Source organism: Apteryx mantelli, chromosome 1, assembly GCF_036417845.1.
Source record: "Apteryx mantelli isolate bAptMan1 chromosome 1, bAptMan1.hap1, whole genome shotgun sequence".
NCBI lineage: Eukaryota > Metazoa > Chordata > Aves > Apterygiformes > Apterygidae > Apteryx > Apteryx mantelli.
Window position 1 is genome coordinate 25509971 of NC_089978.1, and position 25653 is coordinate 25535623.

A 25653-nucleotide genomic window follows, 5' to 3' on the forward strand; every position below is an offset into this window, starting at 1 on the left:
ATTAATTCATTAGCCAACACTACTATCTGCAAAGAAGGTTTCTTTCATACTAGAATTCACAATGAACTAAATGTAACTACATAAAGAAGTAAACACAATTAAAGAAACCAATAATTCACAGCAATACAGATATGTATATAACCCGTTGAGCAAATCTTTATGAGTCCTACTTATCACATCCAAGTTTCCCTCATGAATCATCAAAGCAACAAGTTTACTCAATTTTTCTTCAAATTTCTAAAGTTCTTTTCTAGTTTAATTTGTTCTGGCTTTGTACAGGTTTTAAGAAGGAACTTTGATCACATGAATCAAGCAGTGAAATGTCCAACAGAAAAGGTATCCCTGTGAATTTATGCATTTTTGAATTATATCATCTATATCATATAAAAAAAATAAATTTGGGGAAAAAAATTGTTATTTTTGCCATCTAATACTGCATGCCTTGGACAATCACATGTGTGAATGCATGCAGTCAAAATGATCCCTATACATTCTGTGGTTTCCTTAACCATCAACTTCTGCTTTTTCTAGGTGGGTAAGTTCTCGCTCCTTGGGGAAAACAGCATAAATCACTAGAAAACACCTATTACATCACCCTTCGTGTTTGACTGTGACTTGTCAGGAAGCCAGAAGCCAATTTACTTCAGAAAGGTGAACAAGAACTGCTAATAAAACATTCGCATGACTCTGTTTAACCCCCAGTCTCTCTATCACTGTGATTCTGTCTGCTCTTTGCTCTCCCCACCTGTTATAACTACGAAAATTGATAGGAAGCCGAAAGTGTTATTTTTTTACCTCTTCCTCTTTCAGCAGTATTTTCTTTGGCTCCCTTACCAACACCCAGCCCTAGGTGACTCACTTGTGCTCGTAAATTTATCTGCCATTGTACAAGGAATCACTTTCCTTCAATTCAGTCTCCCAAATATCTTACAATTCATTTCAGCAGCAGGTAACACTGTCTCAACACAATCAAAAATATGCTTATATTTTACTTCCAGACTCTTGTCCTCCATTTTTCCCACTGCTGTGAGCAGCTGCCAACCATGATTTTCATCATTCACATCCATGTTATAATTTTCTGATTGCCTTGGATATTTTCTACCCCTTCTAAACATGGACAGACATGGTCCACCCTTTTCTTACTAATCTGTATCACAATATTGCTTAAAAATCTAACACAGTTAACTTCAACCAGAATAAAGAAATTGTCCCTTATAACTCAAGGCAGGCAAGAAAATCCAAAAACTCTACAAAGATAACAGTTGACCATTATTACGGTCAGTGCTCTTAGAACATCACCTGTTGATTGTCACAAGTTTTTGCAAAAACCACAGAAGAGTTCAGAAGGAAAAACAAAGTGGAAAATGTTAATTTTGCAGTTGGTGTATACAATATTCTTCCTGAACAGAACTGGCAGCATGGGATAAAGATCAAAAGGTATTTATTGGATCAAGTGCACATGCAGGAGCAGCTACTAGAGTCACACACCCCCCTCCAAAATATATATATATATATATGAAAAGATAAACAATCTTTTTTGATGAACTGTGGAAGAAAGACAGTGAATGGATGTATCAAAAATTACAATCTTATATCTTTTCAGATCATTCTGGAAGCATATAAAAGGGGCCAGAGAAAAGGATGCTGCCGTAACTGAAAAAAGCGAGTAGCAGAACCTGGAGAGTTGCATCGCAAGGGACAAACACAGAGAAGAGATGTTAGAGCTGCTGTCTAAATATTTCCAATTCCTGTTTCCCAGGGAACTCTCATTAAGGTGTTTCAGTCAGGCTCATTCAAAAATGGCACCCAGATTACAGGCCCAAACAATGATCAAGAGTGCTGATACTGCCCACATAACCAAAACAGAGGTGAAGTGGATGGCTTTAGGCCAAGTTGTGCTTGAGTTAAAAGCTAACCATCCACAAAGATGTGTCAGAGGGACAGACTGAGATTTTAGGTGGAAGAGGAGACAAGCCTGAACGAGAGAGGCTCTCATACAGCCGTGGCAGCAGATTGTTCTCTGTGGACAAGGGCTGTTTGGTAGCGCCATGGAGGAGAGAGACAGAGCACACAGAGGTGTGCACAGACATGACTGAGCAAAGTACCAGTGACAGTGTTGTGAAATCGCCACAAGAAAGCTGGGAGTGAAAAAGGAGTTAGTGCCATCTGAAAAGGCTGCAGTGAAGATGCTGCAGAAGAAACAAGAGAAAAACAATGTTACAGCATCCCTAAAGTACGGACTACCTCAAACCCATTATCACCCCAAAGCTCTAGTTTATGACCATCTCTGCTCCCAAATCTACAGCCAATAAGAGATATATGCATTTACCTCATTTACATGTTAGTAACAAGTGTGTTATTTAGCGAATAGTGAATACAGAAAAAAGATTTAGTTGAAGATGACATTTCTCTCAAAGATTTAGAGGTTCCAAAGAGGGCAGAGGAGGAAGAACAAAAGTTTTACCTCTTCATTAGTCAGCAACAAGTTGCTATTAGCAGTACAAAAAATTAGTAGGAAATTACACTTGATGCAACGAAATTGCATTTTCATCTTCAAGGAAGCAAGACAAGGCTTGAGTTAGCACAGTGGAAGATGTTCTCCTAAGTAAATTATAAATCAGCATATTTCAAGGGAGAGATTAAACATGCTCACAACCTTTCAAGATTTTTTTTTTTTTTAATTAAAGATTTAAACAAATGGAAGAGCTTCCAAAAGAAGCAACTACAGATGGAAGACAACACAAAAAGACACCACCCCTCTCAAGGTGGGTTTCAAGAAATCAAATACGGCAAGCCATCTAGATGCAAAACCAGAGAGGACTTTCAGATTGAACCTCAGCAGAAATTGACTAACTATAATATCTCTTCCATTTCTTCATTTACGTTCTTTACACCATCTACATTGTCTGCTTGGGATGTTATAAATAGTGTGTGTTTTGAATTTTACCTTAACCTAGATTTAATTAATTATTTCAAGGTAGCTCATTAACAACAGAACATTCCTTCAACCTAAAGATTTTGCAAATTTACTCAGTACTTGGACTTTCCAGCATATATTGCAGACTACCAAAAAAAGATAAAATATGTGGTCACATAGAAGTTGTATGGGCTGGTTCAGTTTGCCAGGGATCAGGAAAAGAAGGAAACTCTTTTAGTGACTGCTATGGGAAGCCAGAAGGCTTCTCTAGCAGGCAACAAGATAGAGAAAAGTAAGCCCGGACACTAAAGACCTGCAGTTAAATTCATCAAAAGGTCAAAAAGTTTTATATAGAAGATGAATGCAAGAACAAAAAAAATAATGCCATCAGTTATCCTTACAGTGAAATTTTTTTCCTTGTCTCAATTTAAAACCTCTACTGTTCCCATTCATGATCACTGTCCCTCATTCTCCCACCTTTTTACCTCAGTAAAGAGCTTGGCTCCAGCTTCTAGGTAACCTCCTGATAGGTACTAGGGGCTGCTGTTAGGTCCTCCGAAGCCATCTGCTCTCCAGGCTGAACAAGTCCTCAGCCTCTCCTTGTAGGGCAAGTGCTCCAGCCCCTGACCACCTCAGTGGCCTTGCTGAACTCGCTCCAGTTGATCAGTGCATTTCCTGCACCAGTGTGGGGCCCAAGGCTGAACACTGTGTTCTAGCTGCAGTTTAATGAGTGCCAAGCGAAGGGGAAGAGTCACCGCCCTCAATACACTGGCTTACGTTCCTCTTGATACCACCCAGCATGCTGTTAGCTTTCATCGCTGTCAAAGCACGCTCATGCTTGGCCACCGTGCACTAGGACTCCCAGGCCCTTCTCAGCAGAGCTGCTCCCCAGCCAGTCAGCCCCCAGCCTTGGTCCATCCTAGGTCCAGTATATTGCACTGTTGTTGCTGAATTTCATTAAGTTCCTGTTGGCCCATTCCCTAACCTGCCTAGGTCCCTCTGAACAGCAGCCCTGCCCTCAAGCGTATCAACCGTACCCATAGTTTGGTCTTCTCAAACTTGATCTGCCTCCTCCTCCAGGTCACTGACAAAGATATTAAATGAGATAGGCCCTAGGACAGACCCGCGTAGTGTCTGCTTGTAACCAGCCTCCAGGTACAGCACAAACCATTAACCGCTATCTTTTGAGCTGAATGATCCAGCCATGAGTTCTCTGTTTAACCAAGCCAATCTCCTCATACATCTACTCATTTTCCCAACTACTGGCATGGAGCATCCTTGCGCTTAGAGGACAGGTACTTGTAAGAAGTCCCAGTGAAGGAAGCCCAGAAAAAGGAAGCTTCAGCAGTCTGGCAAATGGCTTGGTGCAACTTCCAACTGGTGCTATGGGCTACAGTAATCTACAGAATCTCCACCATTATCTTAGAAAGACTTTTTTTTTTTTCTTCCTTCTTCCTCTCCCACTATATGTTTGTCTTCATTATGCCTGAATTAACACACCTTTTCCCACAGCTGGAACAGGGATTTTAGGGCTCTTAAGCCAGGAAGAAAGGCATGTCTATCAGAGTGTTTTCAATTATTAGTATATAAAACATAGTAAAAATTATTCTCATTTTACTCATAATCATCTCTCAGTACTGAAAATTAAATGTAAATTTAACAAACCACCTTTTGGAACTGTTTAGAAAAACAAACATTTCATGGAACAAATAACTGTTCAGCAAACCATTTGGGATTTGAGGTTTGGTTTTTTTTGTTTTCTTTTTTCTTTCTTTTTTTCTTTTTTTTAAAGTATTATTTCCTCCTGTAATTCCTAAAATTACTAAATGGTCATTTTGTAAATTTGTGAAACCTGCATGAACTTTCCTCTTCGTGTCTGTTAGATCTTTCTTCATAGCTTATATTTAAAGAGAAAACATATAGAACCATTTTCATTAAAAAGAAGATCTTCTGAAGCTTCACCTTCCTAGAATATTAGCCAAACATCTTATTGAGTTTATAAAGCTTTACAGTTGTTTTGGGGGTCTTCTTATGTTATAATTGTATTTCCAGTATTGAAATTTTTTCTTTGAGCAATAAGCATGGATAATTTTGTTCTGCAAGTCTGAAAGGATCAAAAGAATTCAACAGTTATAAACAGTCATTCATATTCCCTTGATATATAAATACTATAAACGTGTTTTTCTTCATTCACTCATTGCATGTTTATACTTAGTTGTAGAGCAACAAACAAAGCTAAAGGGGCACAAAGAAGCAGTTATAAACTGAAGAACTAAATAAGCTAAAATACTACTGGGAAATTTTACACCATACTGCAGGGATGACACTGCTTGATATATATACAGAGGCAAGTATTATACATTTATTGTGACATTGTTTGTGAGAAGCACAGGTTCCAAGTTCCTGGCCTTGCAATTTTAAACTAACAACATTGGTCATGTTTTATCACACTTCAGAAAGATCATTTTCAGTAAATTTAAAAATGGAAAAGTCCAAGGGAACAGATATTCAAATAAAAGTGTCTTTGGTATAGAGAAATGGCAAAGTATAGTGATAGTCTGCACACCCAAGTGAAGCATGTACAGCACAGTATCTAACAGCAAAGCTCAAGTCAAGTGTTTGCCCAGCTAGCGACAGGATCACTAACTGATGCCCTTTTCCTCCTCCATGAGGAAAGCAAATAGCAAAATTCTGTTCCAAAAGATCTTCCTCCTTCTGGCAAATTACTACCAAAGTCCACCCGGATGCACCTTTCAGAGATATGAAAACCTCTCTTGAAAAAAATCTATTTTCAGAAATTCATTGAAAACAATGTGGCATTTTAGAAGAAAACTTCAACACAAATTACACCCTCTTTTTTTGTACCTCTTTTAGTATCATCTTAGCACCATTCAGATCAAATAGTATATTTTGATGGCGTTTATTTTTTCTCCTCTTTCCATTTATTCTTTCATTAGCCTGAATGCTTAAAATGAAAGTTAAAAACAACAAAAAAAGCAATTTAAACAGAGTACAAGAATTCACAATACACAGGTTAATACACATGCAAGAAAGAAAAGGTTAATTTTGAGCAAAAAGATGAAAGGGAGAACATAACATCATACATTCATTTTTAAAGTATTTTTTCCTGTTAAGAACAACAAAAAAAAGAGAACAAACTTTTCTTTGTCTATTGTTTTTGCTTCATAAAGTCTCATCAACCACCCATCTCTAAAATTTCATACATACAAGAGGCTGTTTTGCATTTTAGGAGAATTCTTCCCTTGTCCCTATTTAGCCATATATATTTTTAGATTGAACTGTCTTGCTATTTCTAAGTGCCTCTTAGCCCAAAAAATAAATTTATTTTCTCTTTCCTTCTACCACATAAATAAGTAAATGAGATGGACAATATTTTTGGCATTTCAGCTGTGCCAATTTTTCAGTAAGAATGTATACAATCAACAACTTTCCATCTACAAACAACTCCGAAAAGGGTAAATATGCTAATGAAGAGAAGTCAGGAACAAAGAATGCTAAGTTATTTTGAAAAAAAATCCTCACAGATAGCTCTTCAAATTCCTATGCACATGTAAATTCATTATTTGCTATGAATTTCAAATCATTTAATCACTTATGGACTTATTTCTAACTCATAATTTCATTAAATAAAAATTACTATAATCTATCACTAATAAAAATTCATGTTCCTCATCTATTAGTACTATATTATTACAGAAGGCTCAGTGTCCTTCATATTGCATATTTCATGCTGTAACTAAAGGAGAAAATTAAAGGTTTTTTGTTTTTTTTTTTTTAAAGAAACTGAGTTTTTTAAAAGTGGAAGAGATTCAAAGAGTCAAAAAGGGAAAATCTTGAATTCCACCTGAAGAATTTATACCATTACCTCATTAGTACAACTGATAAGTTGAAGGGATAAACAAGAACAAAAAATATTTTATAGGAATAGACAAATACCTCCAGCATGCTCCCCCCCAACACACACTGCACACGAACATTATTATATCTTTATTAATGGTACTGGTAATGGTTTAGTAATGGTCTTTGTCAGACCAAAGGATTTATATTGCTGGGGATCTCTCAAGTTCCTCTGTGATTTTTCCCATAAAGCAGTACAAATAGGGAGAAAAATGTCTGATAATTATTGTATCAGGCATGTGAGAAAGAACTGTTACTTCAAATGTGTAAATATTGCAACAAAAAAAATATAAAAATGAAAGAAATGTATTTCCTTAATTCTGTTGTCAGTTATTCAATTCCATCTGAAATTTACAATAACAGCAGTAGTTATTTTAAAATTAAGGCTCTTTAGATAGTCATGTGTCTTTTATTATTAATATTCAATTTACAAAATTAAAAAAAATGAGAAGATTACTTCTATTTTGCCTACTCAATCTGACAAGCAACTAATCCTTTAAGCTATATTCATTGTTACTATCCTGCTGGGAGATTGGTATTGTCTCAGCGCATTGCTGGTTACATAAATGTAAGCATGTGTCGACCTAACATGTAACTAACTTGTCTTTTTATGAACAGGGCATTTTCATATCACACACAGACACAGAATCACTGAGGTTGGAAGGGACCTCTGCAGATCATCTAGTCCAACCCCCCTGCTCAAGCAGGGTCACCTAGAGCACATTGCACAGGATTGCATCCAGGCGCGTTTTGTATATCTCCAGAGAAGGAGACTCCACAACCTCTCTGGGCAACCTGGTCCAGTGCTCTGTCACCCTCACAGTGAAGAAGTTTTTTCTCATGTTCAGATGGAAGTGTCTGTGTTTCAGTTTGTGCCTGTTGCCTTGTGTCCTGTGGCTGGGCACCACTGAAAAGAGTCTGGCCCCATCCTCTCGACACCCTCCCTTCAGATACTTGTACACATTGATAAGATCTCCTCTCAGCCTTCTCTTCTCCAGGCTAAACAGGCCCAGCTCTCTCAGCCTTTCCTCATAAGAGAGATGCTCCAGTCCCCTAATCATCTTTGTAGCCCTCCGCTGGACTTGCTCCAGTAGTGCCACATCCCTCTTGTACTGGGGAGCCCAGAACTGGACGCAGTACTCCAGATGGGGCCTCACCAGGGCTGAGTAGAGGGGGAGAATCACCTCCCTCGACCTGCTGGCAACACTCTTCCTCATGCACCCCAGGATACCATTGGCCTTCTGGGCCACAAGGGCACATTGCTGCCTCGTGGTCAACTTGGTGTCCACCAGCACTTCCAGGTCCTTCTCGGCAGAGCTGCTTTCCAGCAGGTCAGCCCCCAGCCTGTCCTGGTGCATGGGGTTATTCCTCCCTAGGTGCAGGACCCTGCACTCGCCTTTGTTGAACTTCATGAGGTTCCTCTCTGCCCACCTCTCCAGCCTGTCCAGGTCTCTCTGAATGGCAGCACAGCCCTCTGGGGTATCAGCCACTCCTCCCAGTTTTGTATCGTCAGCAAACTTGCTGAGGGTGCACTCTGTGCCTTCATCCAGGTCATTGATGAAGAAGTTGAACAAGACTGGACCCAGTACTGACCCCTGGGGGACACCGCTAGCTACAGGCCGCCAACTAGACTCTGCGCCGCTGATCACAACCCTCTGAGCTCTGCCATTCAGCCAGTTCTCAGTCCACCTCACTGTCCACTCATCTAACCCACGCTTCCTGAGCTTCCCTATGAGGATGTTATGGGAGACGGTGTCAAAAGCCTTGCTGAAGTCAAGGTAGACAACATCCACTGCTCTCCCCTCATCTACCCAGCCAGTCATTCCATCATAGAAGGCTATCAGATTGGTTAAGCATGATTTCCCCCTGGTGAATCCATGCTGACTACTCCTGATCATCATCTTGTCCTCCACGTGCTTGGAGATGGCCTCCAGGATGAGCTGCTCCATCACTTTTCCAGGGATGGAGGTGAGGCTGACTGGCCTGTAGTTCCCTGGCTCCTCCTTCTTGCCCTTTTTGAAGACTGCGGTGACATTGGCTTTCTTCCAGTCCTCAGGCACCTCTCCTGTTCTCCATGACCTTTCAAAGATGATGGAGAGTGGCTTAGCAATAACGTCCGCCAGCTCCCTCAGCACTCATGGGGGCATCCCATCAGGACCCATGGATTTGTGGGTGTCAAGTTTGCTTAAATGATCTCTAACCCGATCCTCCTCCACCAAGGGAAAGTCCTCCTTTCTCCAGACTTTCTCTCTTGCCTCCAGGGTCTGGGGTTCCTGAGGGCTGGCCTGAGCAGTAAAGACTGAAGCAAAGAAGGCATTCAGTAACTCTGCCTTCTCTGTATCCTTCGTCACCAGGGCACCCACCCCATTCAGCAAAGGGCCCACATTTTCCCTATTCTTCCTTTTGCTACTGATGTATTTGAAGAAGCCCTTCTTGCTGTCCTTGACATCTCTAGCCAGATTTAATTCCAAACGGGCCTTAGCCTTCCTCGTCACATCCCTGCATACTCTGACAACGTTCCTATATTCCTCCCAAGTGGCCTGTCCCCCTTTCCACTTTCTGTATACTTCCTTCTTCTGGTTGAGTTTTGCCAGGAGCTCCTTGCTCATCCATGCAGGTCTCCTGCCTCCTTTGCTTGACTTCCTACTCATAGGGATGCACCGCTCTTGAGCCTGGAGGAGATGATGTTTGAATATTAACCAGCTCTCTTGGACCCCCCTTCCTTCTAGGGCCCTAACCCATGGGATTCCTCCAAGTAGGTCCCTGAAGAGGCCAAAGTTTGCTCTCCTAAACTCCAGGGTTGCGATCCTGCTTAGTGCCCTGCTGCCTCCTCGCAGGATCCTGAACTCCGCCATCTCATGGTCACTGCAGCCAAGGCTGCCCCCAACCTTCACATCTTCCACCAGTCCTTCTTTGTTTGTTAGTACGAGGTCCAGCAGCACACCTCTCCTTGTTGGCTCCTCCACCACCTGTGTCAAGAAGTTGTCACCAATGCTCTGCAGGAACCTCCGAGACTGTTTGTGCCTAGCTGTGCTGTCTTTCCAGCAGATATCAGGGTGGTTGAAGTCCCCCATGAGAACCAGGGCCTGGGATCGTGAGGCTACTTCCAGCTGTCTGTAGAAGGCCTCATCGACTTCCTCTTCCTGATCAGGTGGCCTGTAGTAAACACCCACCACAGTGTCACCCATGCTAGCCTGCCCTTTAATCCTTACCCATAAGCTCTCGACTCGCTCTTCATCCACCCCTAGGCACAGCTCAATACATTCCAGTTGCTCTCTCACATAAAGAGCAACTCCACCACCTCGCTTTCCTGGCCTGTCTTTCCTAAAAAGCATGTAGCCATCCATGACAGCACTCCAGTCATGCGAGCTATCCCACCATGTCTCTGTAATGGCAACTTTCATAACTGCAGGCTACTGATGAAAGGGATGGTCCTGCTTTCTCCCATTTTCTGAAGTCAGTTGAAAGAACATAACACCACTGGATGAGTAATTCTAAACTGGACATATGGAAAGGTTTTGGAGATTTTTTGGTAGTTACTTCTTCATCAAACCACTCACTAACCAATTCCCTTTTTGGCTGCATGATCACTATATCCTACTATAAGAAAGTGGTGGAAACGTGGCTGGCAGAAGGCAAGTATTACAGACCTATGTATAATGACTAGATGGAAAAATAGACAGAGAAACTGAATTGCCAAAAAAGAGTTCATAGTGCAATTTTGCCCACTGGTTCATCAGAACATTTGAAGGAAGGCATTAAGTGCTTGGTTTGGCTGTCCATTTGCCAGGAACACAGATAAATGGTCTGTCTTGCAATTATGTTACATACCCTGGTTTTAGCTACAAAGCTTCCAGTGAGACTTTGAAGACAAAGGCTGGGGCAAAGAAGATTTTTAAAGGGAAGATTTGAGGTCCTTAATCTTCCTAGGATAAGCCTCTGACGAGCTGGTCCAATAAAGTTAAGCCAAAGCAAACCACGTGCAAACAGCAGAGCCCACAGGACGTGATTAATTCCCTTGAGTGCAGTTTTTTCTACTGAAACAGGAGTAAAAGAAAAGCAACCGATTTCAGGTGTTTTGATACTATAGGTTGATTAGTATGACAGATGTCCACAGAACACATCCATCCAATAGCTTCAAATTCTTGTTCCCATTTCATGTGCTTATCTCTGGAGCCCCAGCAAAAGGGTACTGCATCAAGCTGCACCAACACAAAGTGCTGTTCTTCTGAGAATATCAGAAAATAGAGCTGGGCAGCACAAGAATATAGTAGAATATTCCTACATGACATTTAATTCAGAGGTTTCATGCTTTTAAGTGGTGTGCACACCTCTTGCTAACTTTGTGAAGAAGAATAAAAAAAAAAACAAAACAAGAATTTCCACACGAAATGAAGCCAAATCCTTTCCCAACTTTACAGTCTCAACCCGATGAATCAGAGAGACCATAAAAAGCAGCTTTGCCATTCTAACTGTGAATGACCTGAAGCTGTACACAATGTGTTTCATGGAAATCCAAATCAAGAAATACTGTGCATCTCTTCGACAGGTTTATGCTGGATTTCACTCAAGTATTATTTTACAATATAAAAAATGTGAAACTCCTGTGGAAGTCAGAAGAATGGAAGGAAAATTACTTTTTTAGAGATAAAGCCAACATTCTAAATAGCAGTCAGTGAAGAGACTGTTTCCAGTCCTAAACCTTTTCCCTGAATATTTTTTCTGATTAAATAATAGTTTATTTTGCTGCAAACTGAACAGCAGAACAAAATGGTTAAATGACCTGCAACAATTTTCCTTACATGTCTTTGTAAATACCAATTTTTTTCCTTGCCTAATCAGCCCATATGTTACAATTAAACATAACAACATAATACTAAAATCTGTCAGTTTCAGCCTGACAGCATTATTGAGTATATGTCTTATTTATCATAAAGTCAACATTTAAAAAGAAAAATCATTTCAGTAAACACTATACATCTGCATTACCATCTTGAAATGCTCATCTAAAATAAAGTTACAAAAAGCGCTCTCGTCTCACAGGGTCAGACAAAGAAAGGAGAACGCCAGACAGATTAACTAAATGCTACTTGGGTTGGATGTCAATAGGATTAGAAGGGACTTTGGGTTGCAGCTAGCAAATACATCCCCTTGCCTTACCGAGCGTTCAGCGAGAAGGCACATGTCTCGCCCTGTGGAGCTCTCCGTGGAGTGGCTCCAAACCAAAGTGGAAGAAGATGAAAGCACAGACTAGAGGAAAGGAGTGCAACAGAGGAAAAGTTTCAAATACATTCTTCAGCCAAAGACTAAATTTAAGGAAGCATTAGACAAACTAAAGGAGTCTCAGATCAAAACAAAAAAGCTTTCTTGTCAACTAACAGAAAGCCTACTGTGTTATTCTTAAATGCACGCCTCCGTCTAGGCAACAGTGCAAAATGGATAGCTGGCTAAACCCCATCCAGAAAAAAAAAGCTTTTGGTGTATTTAACAGATGGTGGCACAGGTTATGAAGTTGGTCTTTGCTTCCGTCACTGAAATAAATTTTTAACATAACAGAGGTACAATATTTAAATAGCCCTTCAAGTTACTACAATTTCAGATATCTCTCAACTGAAACAAACCTGAGCATTTATCTTTGTACATATACTAATGTTTAGGATAATCACCATGTTACTACAGATTGTATCAAAGTCCACATTTCTACCAGCACAGAGAAAACCTCCATGCTCAGAAAAACATAAAGCTTTAGGGTTACTTTCCTTATGCCTCAAACAAAAACGCAATGAGGCATGTCCTAGCATTGCACTGCATATTAAAAAAAATTCCTCTCATTCAGTTCTCCGCCAAGCTGGCTTCTATATACACTCCATCCATCTACTTTCACATCTTAGCATTAACTCTGCAGGTAATGCCATGTCACTAAACCTGATTCTTAAGGAGAAAAGATGAATTCCCTCATCTTTGTTTTATATACCAGGGTTTGGGGGGAGAGAGATTTCTTTGTTTTAAGTAATGAGTACAATTCTCTTCCACTGCTTTACAAAACATTTCTTAACCTTTTCATATCACATAGGGAAAAATGAAGGAATCTGCCTCTTGACAACACACCACTCCTCAACACTTGCCAAAACCTTGTAGGATACTAACCATAATAGTTTATATTTTATATTTTTTCCTGATGAATTGAAGGTGTGCAAAGTAAAATTCTAGTTATTTGCTATCACCTGAAACAGAACTATATAATTATGAAGCGCTAATTATGACAGACGATTTAACAGGATACAGAATCACTTCAAAACAGAAAACAAACCTCATACAAGTGCCTGTAAATCCCACTGAAGTGGTTTCCATAGAAGGTCTGCTAGCTACACCAATGCCTAATATAACCTTAATTTTTGTTTTGGAAAAAAACCTTCTTGACAGCCTACATCCTTCTAAAAACACTTTTAAAAACCTACTACTAAAATCTGGGCTTATGAAGGAATTCTGTACCTTTTAAAAATATACACTAAATATCCAAACAATTAACAAGTTAAGTGGCAGAACTTCAGAAGCAGAACTTCATTATACAAGCATAGCAACTCTAACTAGTTTAGGGAAGACAGGCACAACAATGTTCTTCGACCAAGTTTTTACTGCCATTTCTGCTTTAAACTGGTAAAATTTCACATGAAATTATTATTTCCCCTCTAATGTTGAAAACTTCACTCAATTTGCAACACACTCAAATCTGGTAGAAGTTTTCACTATTATTCCTTTTCAATCATCAGAGAAAACATTTTGCTTGTCTGCTCTGCTACAAAATAACAGGAAGAAAAACATAATAATTCTAAAGAAGTTTTACTTTTCCAAAGAAAAATACTGATTAATTAAACTTGAAGTTTTTCATTCAAAACAACTCCTGTTCAGTGGCCACATACCAAAAGCAAGGCTTGCAGCTCTCAGAGCCATGCCTACCTCACAGGCAAATACCCCAGAGACAGGGCTCTGGCACGCAGGAGGCCCCGCTCCGGCTCAGCCCCAGCGGGCTCTTGCCATGGAGCCAGGCTCTGGAAGGATAAAAGTTGCAGCTCACAGCAGCTCCACAATGACAAGTCCAGAAGTCGACCAGCACAATGCTATCTCACACTACAAATGCCACAGTCTCTGGTAGCTTTTAACTTGCTGGCATTTATATCCGGGTTTTTTTTTTCCCCCCCCCATCAGTTATCATTGCTTGACTAGCCAGAGAGAGTGACAGATATCACATTATTTGAAGATACTGTGTAACAGTATCTCTAAAACAAAATGTTTTCCAGTTTTCAGTTTGGAATAATAATAAAAAAATCTTACAACTTAGACAATAAGTAAATACATATATAAAAATTCTCTGTAGGCAGAAAACCTCTTTTTTCAGAGAACATTTTTGTATTAGGAATTATTCTTAAACTTGCAAAAAAATCTGTGAATCTTGTGAATGCTTACCATCAAGCTCAATGCCATGAAAGTCAGGCTCAGCGTGGAATCAAGCAGTTATTAAAAGTAGCATAATCCTGTACATTTTCAAGTTTAAAAGCAAAGCAAAACACAGAAATTAATTGTAATTCTTCATTTTAATTTAATAAAACAAGCACATCTATAGTATTTGCTAAGTGTTTATTATTTTATTTACTAATTTATAGAGAGCCTTGACCATAGTTGACAGGGAAGTGAAAACATTATTAAACTTAGGTAGGCAACATTGATTCTACAAAAGTGCATGATTCTTAAATAAGAGCCAGAGGAAAGTAGATAGGCTGACCTCTCTAATACATTGTGCTGGGCAATAAATTCTCTTCCCACAAAAATGAAACCCTAAACATTAACATTTAATAGAATATTTTGCACATTCTATTCCCATATCTTTAACTATTCACCTAAAAATAATTAATCAGTCTTTAAAGATGAAGAAACAAAATTAAACAGAGAATTACACAGGCACAGATTTGACAATAACAATACTCTCCAAAGCTGGGAAATTTGGAACTAGGTCACAGCTTTATCCTACAGATCATTTTCAGCTTAGTTTGAACAATAAAAGTCTTTAGAATAAACTGCCTACATTCAACAATCATGATACTCTCATCCACGAATAGAAGCTGTATTAAAAAGCGTAAAAGCCCACATATGCACAGCAGAAAATGTGTGCAATCAAATAAATATACTCGCTGGCTGCTAGTTCTTTGCTTAAGCCTTCTAGACAGAAAGCTGCATGTACAACAATGCTTCCGACCCATACTGCATGCAAGAGCTTTCAATGGAATACAGCCCTTCTACTTAAAAATAATAGAAGATATCTTCTAACTCTTTAGGTCAAGTATTTTTTCCAGGGTTCCTGATACATCAATTCTATTTCATAAATTTTTGATTGATCCCTCAGTAATGAAATCTAGCCATCCAAGAGAGGTCTGCCAGAAGCACAAGGGCAGAGATTAGTCTTGTCATATGGATGAATACTATATTTAGATAGGTACTATATAAAGATTTCTCCATAATCACAAACACCACTCTCAATCTAGAGAAATATGAAAAGTTTATGCAAAGACAAAAGGTTAGCCTTGAAGTATATGGAAACAAAATATGTTTAGTTTTTAAGATGCACATGAAGTAGCTTGGCTATTGTTTCCCTCTGTCTACAAACACTGCAACAATTTATGCTTAGAAGGTTGTATTAATGATCACTAGGTTTCTACCGAGATTAAAAAAAAAAAAAATTTCAGGCATTAAATTGGGCCAAAACAAAAGTGCCAATATGAAATATAGAAAAAAGTTTTATTTAAACCCTAACTCAACCTTCAACAATATACAAATACCAAAAGCTGCCCTCCAAAATATAAAATATATTTCTCAAATTATAGGAATGAAATTTACTTCAAGTATAACAATAGAAAATTTACTGGGGCGATGATAGCAACAAACTTCTCTGTGTTCATACCTTATTTAATGCCAAATAATCTTCATTATTTAATTATTTAGGCATAAGTTTTCAACTTACTTAAATTCATTTCTGCTCAGAAGATATAAAATATCTTGCAAACATTTCAGGACAATGTCAAGAGAGACCTGTCAAGCTTCAACTAGTAAGCTTTCTTCTTTTGATCTAATATCAGAAACCATATCTGAATAGACAGTACTTTTTTCTTTCCTGGTACACAAGAGTAATTACACACTTACACATTAAAAACATAATGCATTTCTGGTGTAATGTTTAGAATTGACCACTAAAGTAAAATTTTATACAATGAATTACAAAGTTGATGGATAAGACACTTTTCAAGGACTTCAGATGATCCTCAAAATTTAATTTAGTTGTGTACAAATTTTCTAGCTGTGTACAAATTTTCATTTGTTTGACAACTTAAATTACTTCTAACCTCACTGTGACTGTGATGTGTCTCAACTTTAATATTTTTCTATTTTCAACAGACCATGGGTAACAGCTCAGACTGGATCACGTTTGACAGACCTGCAATTACACAGTAGCTACTTCACCAGAACAGATAGTAGTACATCTGTTACTATTCAGGTTTCTAAATTGTTCTAATTAAGGGAAATTCTGCTATACTAAAATAAGAGAAATTTAAAATACAGGTAAACTTGTGTTCTACTGCACTGTTCATAACCTTAGACATGAAAGTTTTCTGTAGGAAATAACAAAACCAGTAGAATTGTAATTTACCACAAATTAAACAATTTAATGATTTTAAAGCACTGCTTAATAAATTTAAGCCAGAAAAAGGCAACCTACCAAACAAAGGATATGAAAATGTTGCAAATACAGGTGCCCTAATGGAGCTTTACAAAGCCCCAAACAGTTAACAGAGCAAAAGAATTACCTAAACTTAGGCATCTGGTGCTATTTTAGTGCTTCACTTTAGTGGAGTATCCTCCCCATACGCTGCAGCTGCTCTTCTGGAGGAAGGTGTGGGTCTCCCATAAGACATGTGTCACAGCTGTCTGCTCTCTGTGGATATCCTGAACACCTTAGGATGTGTGAAATGGCACTAAATGTCTAAGTTTAGGCAACTGAACCAAGTCCTTGGAGCCTTATTGCTTTAGAGCCTAGATTTGGCAGCAGCAGATCTACTTTTGCTGAAGTTGAGATTACGCTTATGCGGACATATCTCACTCATTTTCGACCCAAAAAAGTAACACATATTGCTTTTTTATCTCCATTCAGCACCAAGACTGAAATTAAAAATATTAACTAAGGGATTGATTTAGGTGGGTGTGTCTGTGTTTGGTGGGGGTGAAGGGGTGGAAAAAACCTTTGTCCTTTATCAGAAAATTGTGTTATCACCTGACATGTTAAGAACTTGGCATAATGGAATTTAATTACTAAGAGTACAAACCTATGCATGGTAAGAGAAAATTACAGCTCTATCTTTTCTTGGCTGTTTCTTGCTGCCCATCATGCTTCTACAGCAAATTACTGCCCATAAATAAGCCGGAAGCCTTTGATACTGCTATCTGTGAGCAGTATCTGTGATAGTGTTCAGTGCCTGAAGCACCTGTATGTTTGTCACTGGATGGTGGCATAATCATCACTTGACTTCTCTTTGTACTCATTTCAGGTGCTACCACCACCCATCCTTCAAACTGCTACAAACTGCCTATAACTGAAAATGAATGCCATCTTCCCCAGCAACCCAACCAGAACTGTTTTGACACAGTTCAAAAGATTTTCTCCTCCTGATCCCAACAGCTCTGCAGACACTCCAAATGTAGCCAATATAGCTTCTAATAGAGTACCAACAAACAACAATAAAATTTCTGCCTTTATACCAAAGTTAAAGACAGAACAAAAATACAAGACTATAGTATTTTAAGATTCTGATTAAGTGCCTTCTATATATGAATTTTCAATCTCCTGCAATAAATAGTTATAGCTCTTCCCGAAAACTGTACCACATTTTTGGAACATGTTGCAATCTGGTTTTAGAAGAAAAATTGTTTGATATAAAAAAACTGCAGAAAACTCTGGGTTCATTCAAACATAATCTAGGTCTTCCATCTTCTGCAAAACAACATCTAGTAAAAGAAAAACTTTAAAACTCTGCTAAGAGGCAGAAAAGGCCAAAAACCTATATGATTCCCAAAACCATTTCTTTCCCCTCCTGCCTATAGCTTCATCTCAATATGCTGAGAACAATAGGGGGGTAAAAAAAGGAAAAAAAAAAGCAGCTTTTTTTTCTTCTGTTTTGGAGAAGACAAGAACAAAGAAGAACTTTTTTTTTTTTTTTAAAGTAAATTCAGACTGATATGTAGCAGCAGAATCAACTATTAAAGGCAGGAAACTATTTACCTTTGCTCTGCCTTATCTGGCATTAGTCAGCACTCTTAATTAGTCACTTTGGTAAACTTCAAACTCAGCTAAAAAAGTGAGCAAGCACCAAACAGCACAGTTGCAGATAAAAGCACTGACTGTTAATTGTTCTGTGCTCCATCAATAGGGCAAACTGTCTTTCCTACTTTTCCTTTTCTAAAAAAAACAAAAAACAAAAAAAAAACCCACAGAATTCCAAAGAAGCAAAGAAGTAATTTAAGAATAAAACAACCCCCCCCCCAAATTCTTGAATGCAGGAAAGTGCTGTGCATTTATTTTAATTTTTCCTTAACACTGCTTCAGATTTGAATTGATAGCATGCTACTCAAAAAGCAGGAACATGAAAATTGATAGGTAAATTAGGTAATATTTGGTATGAAAGTGCTCAAAATTTCAGTTTCTTTGAAAGAAAGATAAAAACACTTCAGCAAAACTGTGTGATTCTCAACCAGTAACAAGAGCTGCAAGAAATACTAACATAACACTGCCACAAAGATGGTATGAAAAGAAAGGAAAGCATTAGCCCCAAAACTTGCTTTTTACAACTTGTTAATAAATATAGTTACAATATTTCTCCAAATTTTCTTGGGAGCATCTATTAACATATAAATATTTTCTCGATTCTTGCATCATTTTAATTCACTCTTTGTCCACAACAGGTCTTCTGGAATAAACCTAAAATCAGCAAAAGAGTATGCTAGCTTAATTGAAATGTTAGTACAAGCATGGAATAAAACTTCTGTGAACAAACAGGACTGAAAAGTATTAAAGATGGTGCTGAGTGGAGCTGTCCAGAGAAATGCCAACAAATTTTTTTTCTAGAATATACAGCTCCATCAAAAAAAAAAAATCAAGAAGTTTTATCTGATTTCTTTTCTCTCTGATTACAGCTTGGAAACATCAAGCTTTCATCATCTGCAACTCTACTACACAGTTACCTTGTATAGAAGATATTTGCTATGAATCAGAGAAATTACATTGTACAATATTCATAATTTTGGATAAACAATAACCTCTTCTCTAACAGATCTTTGAAAAATAAATGGATTTTTATGAAATACCAGTGTCACAGGAAGGCTCAAGGGGAATTAGACTTTTCTTCCAAGAAAGGTCTGAGTAGTGTGAAAAGGCACCGATCCAGTCTTTGAACAATGACTAGGTGCTGAATAAGGAACAGATCCTGTGAGGGGCAAAAGCATATGATACTGGAAGAAGCAACTATTATACATAAACAAAATAGGGTAAATGAACATTGTTACTGATTCTGGTATTTCTGAATGTTTCTGTACCTCATTTTACAAGTGGAACCGTGTCCTCTTAATGTTAGTTTTCCATATGTGTTATAAACAGTGCCATAGCACATACTCTATGTTCACACTGACAAAAGGCACGTGATAAACTATTTGCTCAAGAAACACAAAAGGGTACTGAAAAAGACAACCTCAGCTTAGAAGTGCGAGTTTCTTTGCCCCACTCTTTACAGTCAGTTGAGAGAAAGATGTAGGTGTGGCTCTTACCTTGGGAATAGCAGGGTCCATCCCTAGCAAAGCTTTATACTCCACGTTAAAATCTTTCTGAGTCCTAAGTGCAGACAGCATTTACACTAGCAACAAGCTCAGCATCACAATATACTGGAACAGGAAGTTTTCTGCAGCTGTGCAATAGCCCTCTGCCGGGATTTCCCTGGCTATCCCCAAAGTTGAAGAGACAGACACACAGCAACTTGGGCTCAGCATGAAAAGTGGCAGGTAGGAAAAAGTTTAAAAGTCCCATCACCCTAAAGAGGTGAGTGGAGACAATGTATTGCATAACTACGTGCTTCAGCCTTCCTTTTTACAACGAAGTTGAGCAAAGCAGATTTTTTTAGATCATTGCCTGCAAAGAAGTGTTACAGCACACCACCAGACAAGCATTCTCCTCTTCTACCGTATTCAAAGCACCTACACTCTTGCTCTGAACCACCTTCTAGAGGGCCCCTTTCTTAGTGAGAGGAAAACAGTTTAAAGGGGACCATCATCTCCAAGCTAAAACAATTTTGCAAATATCCCCACTATCTTCACTGGACCACACATCACAGTCACACTTACAGTTTACTGGTTTCCCCTACTACAACAAATATTTTAAACTTCCAAATAACTTTAAAAATATGCAATTAAAAAAAAATAAAAATCCACATTTCCAAATTCATATGAAGTCCAGATTCTTATGAAACTATATTGGCCAGAGGCGCTAAGTAGTCAGAAATCAGACACAGTTGCAGTTTCTCTTTAATAAAAGCTCCTAGTCATTTTAACATTAGTGATGAAAATGAGATTCACAAGACGTAAGTCAAATTTCTCAATAACAAGCTGTTTTCTCTGTCCCAGTGCCTGATACATTGTATCTTAAAACTTCACTCTTGTGCCTAGGTCAATAGAAATACTCACCAGTCTTTTTTTGAATTTTTGGAGGAAAAAAAAAAAGTTTCCCCAATTTTATACTTCACATTTAAAATGAATTAGTATAAGGTTGAAACTTATCAAATATTTATCACATCTCTAAAGCATAAATGTAGTCTTTAAAATAGCCTTTCTTGGAAATCTATGGAATAAAGAATACATATTACACTAATTTTTGGTACAAAATTCTTGAATATTCAAGTCAAACAATCCTTAAAATTTTTACAGCTGAAGGGTACGTGCCTGACAAACCCCACCTTATGAATATGGAGTTGCTGACTGAAGATACAGTGAAACTAGAGTGACTCACATTTGTATAACAGGGAAAGTAACATATCTCCTTAACTGATCTCAAAAATGGCTAAACCACTAATTCAGATGTTCTAACCACACTAACCAGCATGAGGCAGACCTCAGGCATGGATTTATCTGGAGCAGTACCATGCTGAGCAATGCATGGGGGGCAGCTACAGCATACACATGATGCCTAGCCACAGCTAATCCTGCCTAATACAGGAAGTGGCAGTCCAGCAGTTAAAATTCAGAAAAACACAGAAAGGGAAAACTTCAGAAGACCTTATAATGGAAAGCACACCACTCTGTTCAGAGAAAAGCTTTTTAATTATTCTTATAAATATACAGTAATATTTACATCTTCATCACCACTTATATGCTGTAATGCATCTATTAAAAGTTACTAATCTGTGTGATTTTACGTTATTTTGATTATTACTGAATCATAAGGGCTTAGCAAATAGATTCCCCCTTCATTAAAAAATTTTGATAAAGCTTTCTGAAAGTTTGGGGTTTGCTGCCAAATAGCTATAAAGTGTACAAAATATAAACCACTAAAACACGCAAGTGCAATAAAGTTTTTCCATTGACGATCAATAATCCTGTTTCACAAATGAAAGCTAGGCTTTCATTATTATACCTTAGAACTGTTAAGATTGTACAAGTCATTTGTACAGATTAAAAATTTAAAGTATACTCATTCACAGCCAAAATGATATAAATATTCAGATCTGATATGCTCTAAGTAATGTGTAGTACATCAGCTACCACCACAGAATACTATTCTAAGAGTTAAGTTTATTTTGATGTTCATGATACTGCTCATACAAATAAGAATTCAATAATAATAATAAAAGATACTGCAACTAGGTATTTTAAGCTTTAAAAACGTACATGGGCTTCTAGTCAATGGCTTATAGTATGCAGAACATGCTAAGCATATCTAAAGAATGTTGTGTAGTATTTAATCTTAAAAGAAATAGTGAAGAGGACTACTATTTTAAAATAATAATTTTATATTATAAAATAACTTTCCTTAGGCTTACTGGCATATGCCACATATATTCACATATACATTGGCACTAATCAACCTTAAAAAAAAATCTTGAATTTATACCCCCAACTATGAAAGACTTGATTAACACTGAACTTCACTATTTTATCACTATTCCAGTATTTCTCTGCATTAAAAACATATGTCAGATTCCTGAGACAGTTTAAGTAGTACCATCCAGAATATATGTTAAGTATCAGAAACAGATTACAGTGATGTGGATTTCTGCTAGACCACAAAGCATTACTGTATCAGAACTCCACCAAGGAGATACTACTAACCAATGCTACAATACATGACTTTGAAGTATGAATATTTTTGAGATGAAACACATTGTTCATTTCAATCTCTAAAGGAAAAACACATTTAGTTTCCTCGTGTTTACTTTGAGATTGGTGCTACACTTTTGTCAAAAGAATTTCTTATGCAACATGCAAAAACGAATATTGCATAATGAAGATCATAGAAAAGCTTCCACAAGAGCTCAGGACACCCCCCCCAACCCCCCAAAAAAGAAAAAGGAGTTAAGTATTCATTCCCATAAAAATTGCCAATAGATGCACAGATTAAAACCCAGGTCCTCAGCTGCAGCTGAAGGGCTCTCCAGGATAAGACCACCTTTGTTTCTCAGTAGCAGTCCAGGCCATTGACACAAATTAGATTCGCCTGAACAGTAATCTGTGGCAGCTCTCAACAGAAACTGAAACCAGCACAGTAGGTAGACACAGAACACAAACATTTCTAAAGTATGACCCTATGTTGTTGAACATGAAGTACCATTTGGTACCTCTGCCCCACTAAGGCATAGATTTGTTTTTTGGTAGGGAAGTGGAACAAATATTGTCAAACTCCTAGACAGAATCCATGTTTTTTCTTGGTTAGTTTATATAGGATACATAAAACTTAAGCACTTTCTTACTTGTTTCTGTCACCATAATAACAGTATTATGGAATAAGATCGCAACTAAGCTCTGCCACAAACTTTCCATTTAGTTCTAAACTGACAGTCCCACATAACTTTAAGTAAAATATATATATATATACACACACACACACACACACACACAACTGTGGTCCTGTTATTGGCAAGTTATTTTCAGCAGATTTGTTTACCAAAATTAGAAAAAAAAATTGACGACACTGATGGCAGCGTCACAACTGTGCAACCTGCCAAATCTTTATTTTAAACTGCCTAATTACACCAAGTATCAATTTGCTGAAAATATACACTACATTTTTAATCAAATTTCAACATACTTGCAGAGTCTTACTGCAAATTGAGAGAAGGCCTTCAGTGTGGATGGTTTACAAGCAGCAACGGATTTATCCTCTGTCAAGGAGCTAAACACAGTCCTGATTAGTGACTGAAAAATGCACCAATTTCCATATATACTTAAGAGCACTCAGATGCAACAATATTAAAGTATTTCTGCAGAACCATACTTCTGAGGCCCAAGAGACCTACTTGAGGTCTTAACTTTTTCTTTAAAAGGTGCTCTTAAAGAAAAACAGACTTCCTGAATATTTTTTCTACATTCTTAGAAAACCTGTTTAGTGACTTTTTTTTTAAACAAATTTTTTTCACATAGTAAAAAAAAAAAAAACCCTAAAAACCACTCCACAGTATTGAAGAGCATAAAGCTATTTGCAAAACCTCAACTCATGTATCGGCAACTTAAAAAAAATCACAATTCTTGCAGGGTGTTGATTCTTCATTCTTTTCTTCCATCAGTATTTCTTAATTATCATTGCTTGTAACAGTTAGTGGTACATCTGTGAATTTAAATTTGTCTGGAGGTATACCCAACAAAAAATGTTCCAGTTATTGCTTTAAGGTGTTTTGCGACGTACGCATCCCAGAAGCTAGCAAAAATTAAAGGCGGTCTTTCTAGTAGAGTTATAGGGTAATTTTTAACAATAACTGAATTTCAAAAGACAGATCTCTAAATTAAGCTGAAATTGATGAAGTGCTAGGGGCTTAGAGGTTATATTTTCCATATGAAAAGTGATATTAAAATCTTTCATTGACACTCTAATTTTCAATAGCTTCTGAAATGAAAGCATTGCACTCAGTCATAGCCTTTTAATAATTAGTAAATTAAACTTTATGCAAGCAAAATTGCAGCAGGGAAGGCTTGCTACTTCAGTAGGCTCAATTAATTGCTCAAAAAAACAAAAACAAAACACTTAACATTGAAAAGTGTATTGATCAGCAGCTCTGCTTTTCACTATAGTTAAAATGAGAAATAAGCAAGTTAGTGGATCCAGTACTGTGCAAAGAAAAGACTGAAAATAAGCTGTAATATCTCTTCCACATAAAACCACAGGAATGATTAGTCACATTCCAGATATTTCTGGATTCCTGCAAACTAGAGTAGCACTCACTGGCTGAGTCAGAATTGAGCTCTCCATTCTGCTCAGTATTGTATAAACTTATATAGGGACATCACCAAAAGTTTACATTCTGAGTTTTACTCAGAAATAGACAAAGCTGAGTCACCAGAAACATAAACAAATATTTCCCTCTCATTATATATACCACGACCACAGCTTTCAACATTTACAGACCTCATCCTCAGAAAGAACTTACAGTTAAGAACAGAAAACCTGTCCTTAGTCATTTTGATTACAGTATCTTTAAAGCATTGCTTACCAAGTCTTCCAGAAGGCCCACATTCATCAGACAGCCTAATTTTCTACTACAGCTTTAAGCCAAATCAAGGAAGAGAGCTATGGGCCTTGAATGACCTAAAATAAAATGCTCACGGGGGAAGAGAACATAAGTTTAGACATGGAAGAACACCAGTCACGAGCTCCTAGGTGAAATACAGATTACCTGCACCTGAATTTGGCCCCAATTCCACACCTTTGAGAGCTGCAGCTTGTCCCTATTCAGGTCCTGACTGAACTGCCAGGATTACACATGCAAAATTCAGTGTTCCTACTGTAGAGGTTGCCACTTTGCTACAGACAGATATTCAGCATTTGGGTTTTTTTTATTTCTCAGTTCTGCTGGAACCTGTCAGTAACTACTGCTGGCTTCCCAGCATTCCCAACAAGGGAGGAGTTAGATGTCCTTCAGTGCACATTCCCTCCAGTATTGCATGGAATTGGACAACAGAAGTGGAGAGAAACAAATTCAGTTAACAAAAAAACTAAGAACAGAAGCAGAAGCTAGCAATGTAAATTCTCTGAAGTACAGTGCTACACCAAGGCCCAGCATAAATATCAATCATTATCTCATCCACAAGTTACAGTTGCTCATCCCTGAAGAAAATGAAGTGAAGGACATATAAACATTGTTTCAGAATATGTTCAATATGTCAGGATGCTGGGGAACTTCATCTTATTACATTACAGCATCCTACATACAAATGCCAGTCATTACTACAATGATTTATTTTTGGTTAGATATATAGGTAAGATTTTTTTGTTTTAATCTGTGGGAGAAAAAGGAAGGATAGTAAATATAAATCATGTTGAAGGATACCCAAAATACACATATATGACATCAGCTTTGACAAGTGTGTCTCTGGCCACTGCTGCAGACAACAGATAAGGAGGTTCTTCATCTCATTATAAGAAAAACTGCAATATGCTACCAAAGTGGTTTGATACATAGGGAGTCAGGAATGATCTTCTTCAAGCTCTTCTTTCCAATAGAGATCCCACTAATTCTTTCTCCAAG

General features: G+C 37.8%; 1 protein-coding gene across 2 annotated transcripts in view; it reads right to left on the reverse strand.

Annotated features, from left to right (window-relative positions):
- The window catches only part of UBL3 (ubiquitin like 3), a 63250-nt gene that overhangs the window by 32092 nt on the left and 5505 nt on the right, over positions 1-25653 (reverse strand). Inside the window, exons 1-2 of one of the 2 annotated variants that reach the window (XM_067290859.1) lie at positions 14300-14360; positions 11996-12085 (exon numbers count right to left, since the gene is read on the reverse strand). The exons of the other annotated variant lie outside the window; for it this stretch is intronic. Coding sequence (XP_067146960.1) covers positions 11996-12085; positions 14300-14317 — 108 coding nt within the window. The 5' untranslated portion in view covers positions 14318-14360. Of the gene's footprint in view, positions 1-11995; positions 12086-14299; positions 14361-25653 lie in introns of those variants that run through there. 2 annotated transcript variants of the gene reach the window in all.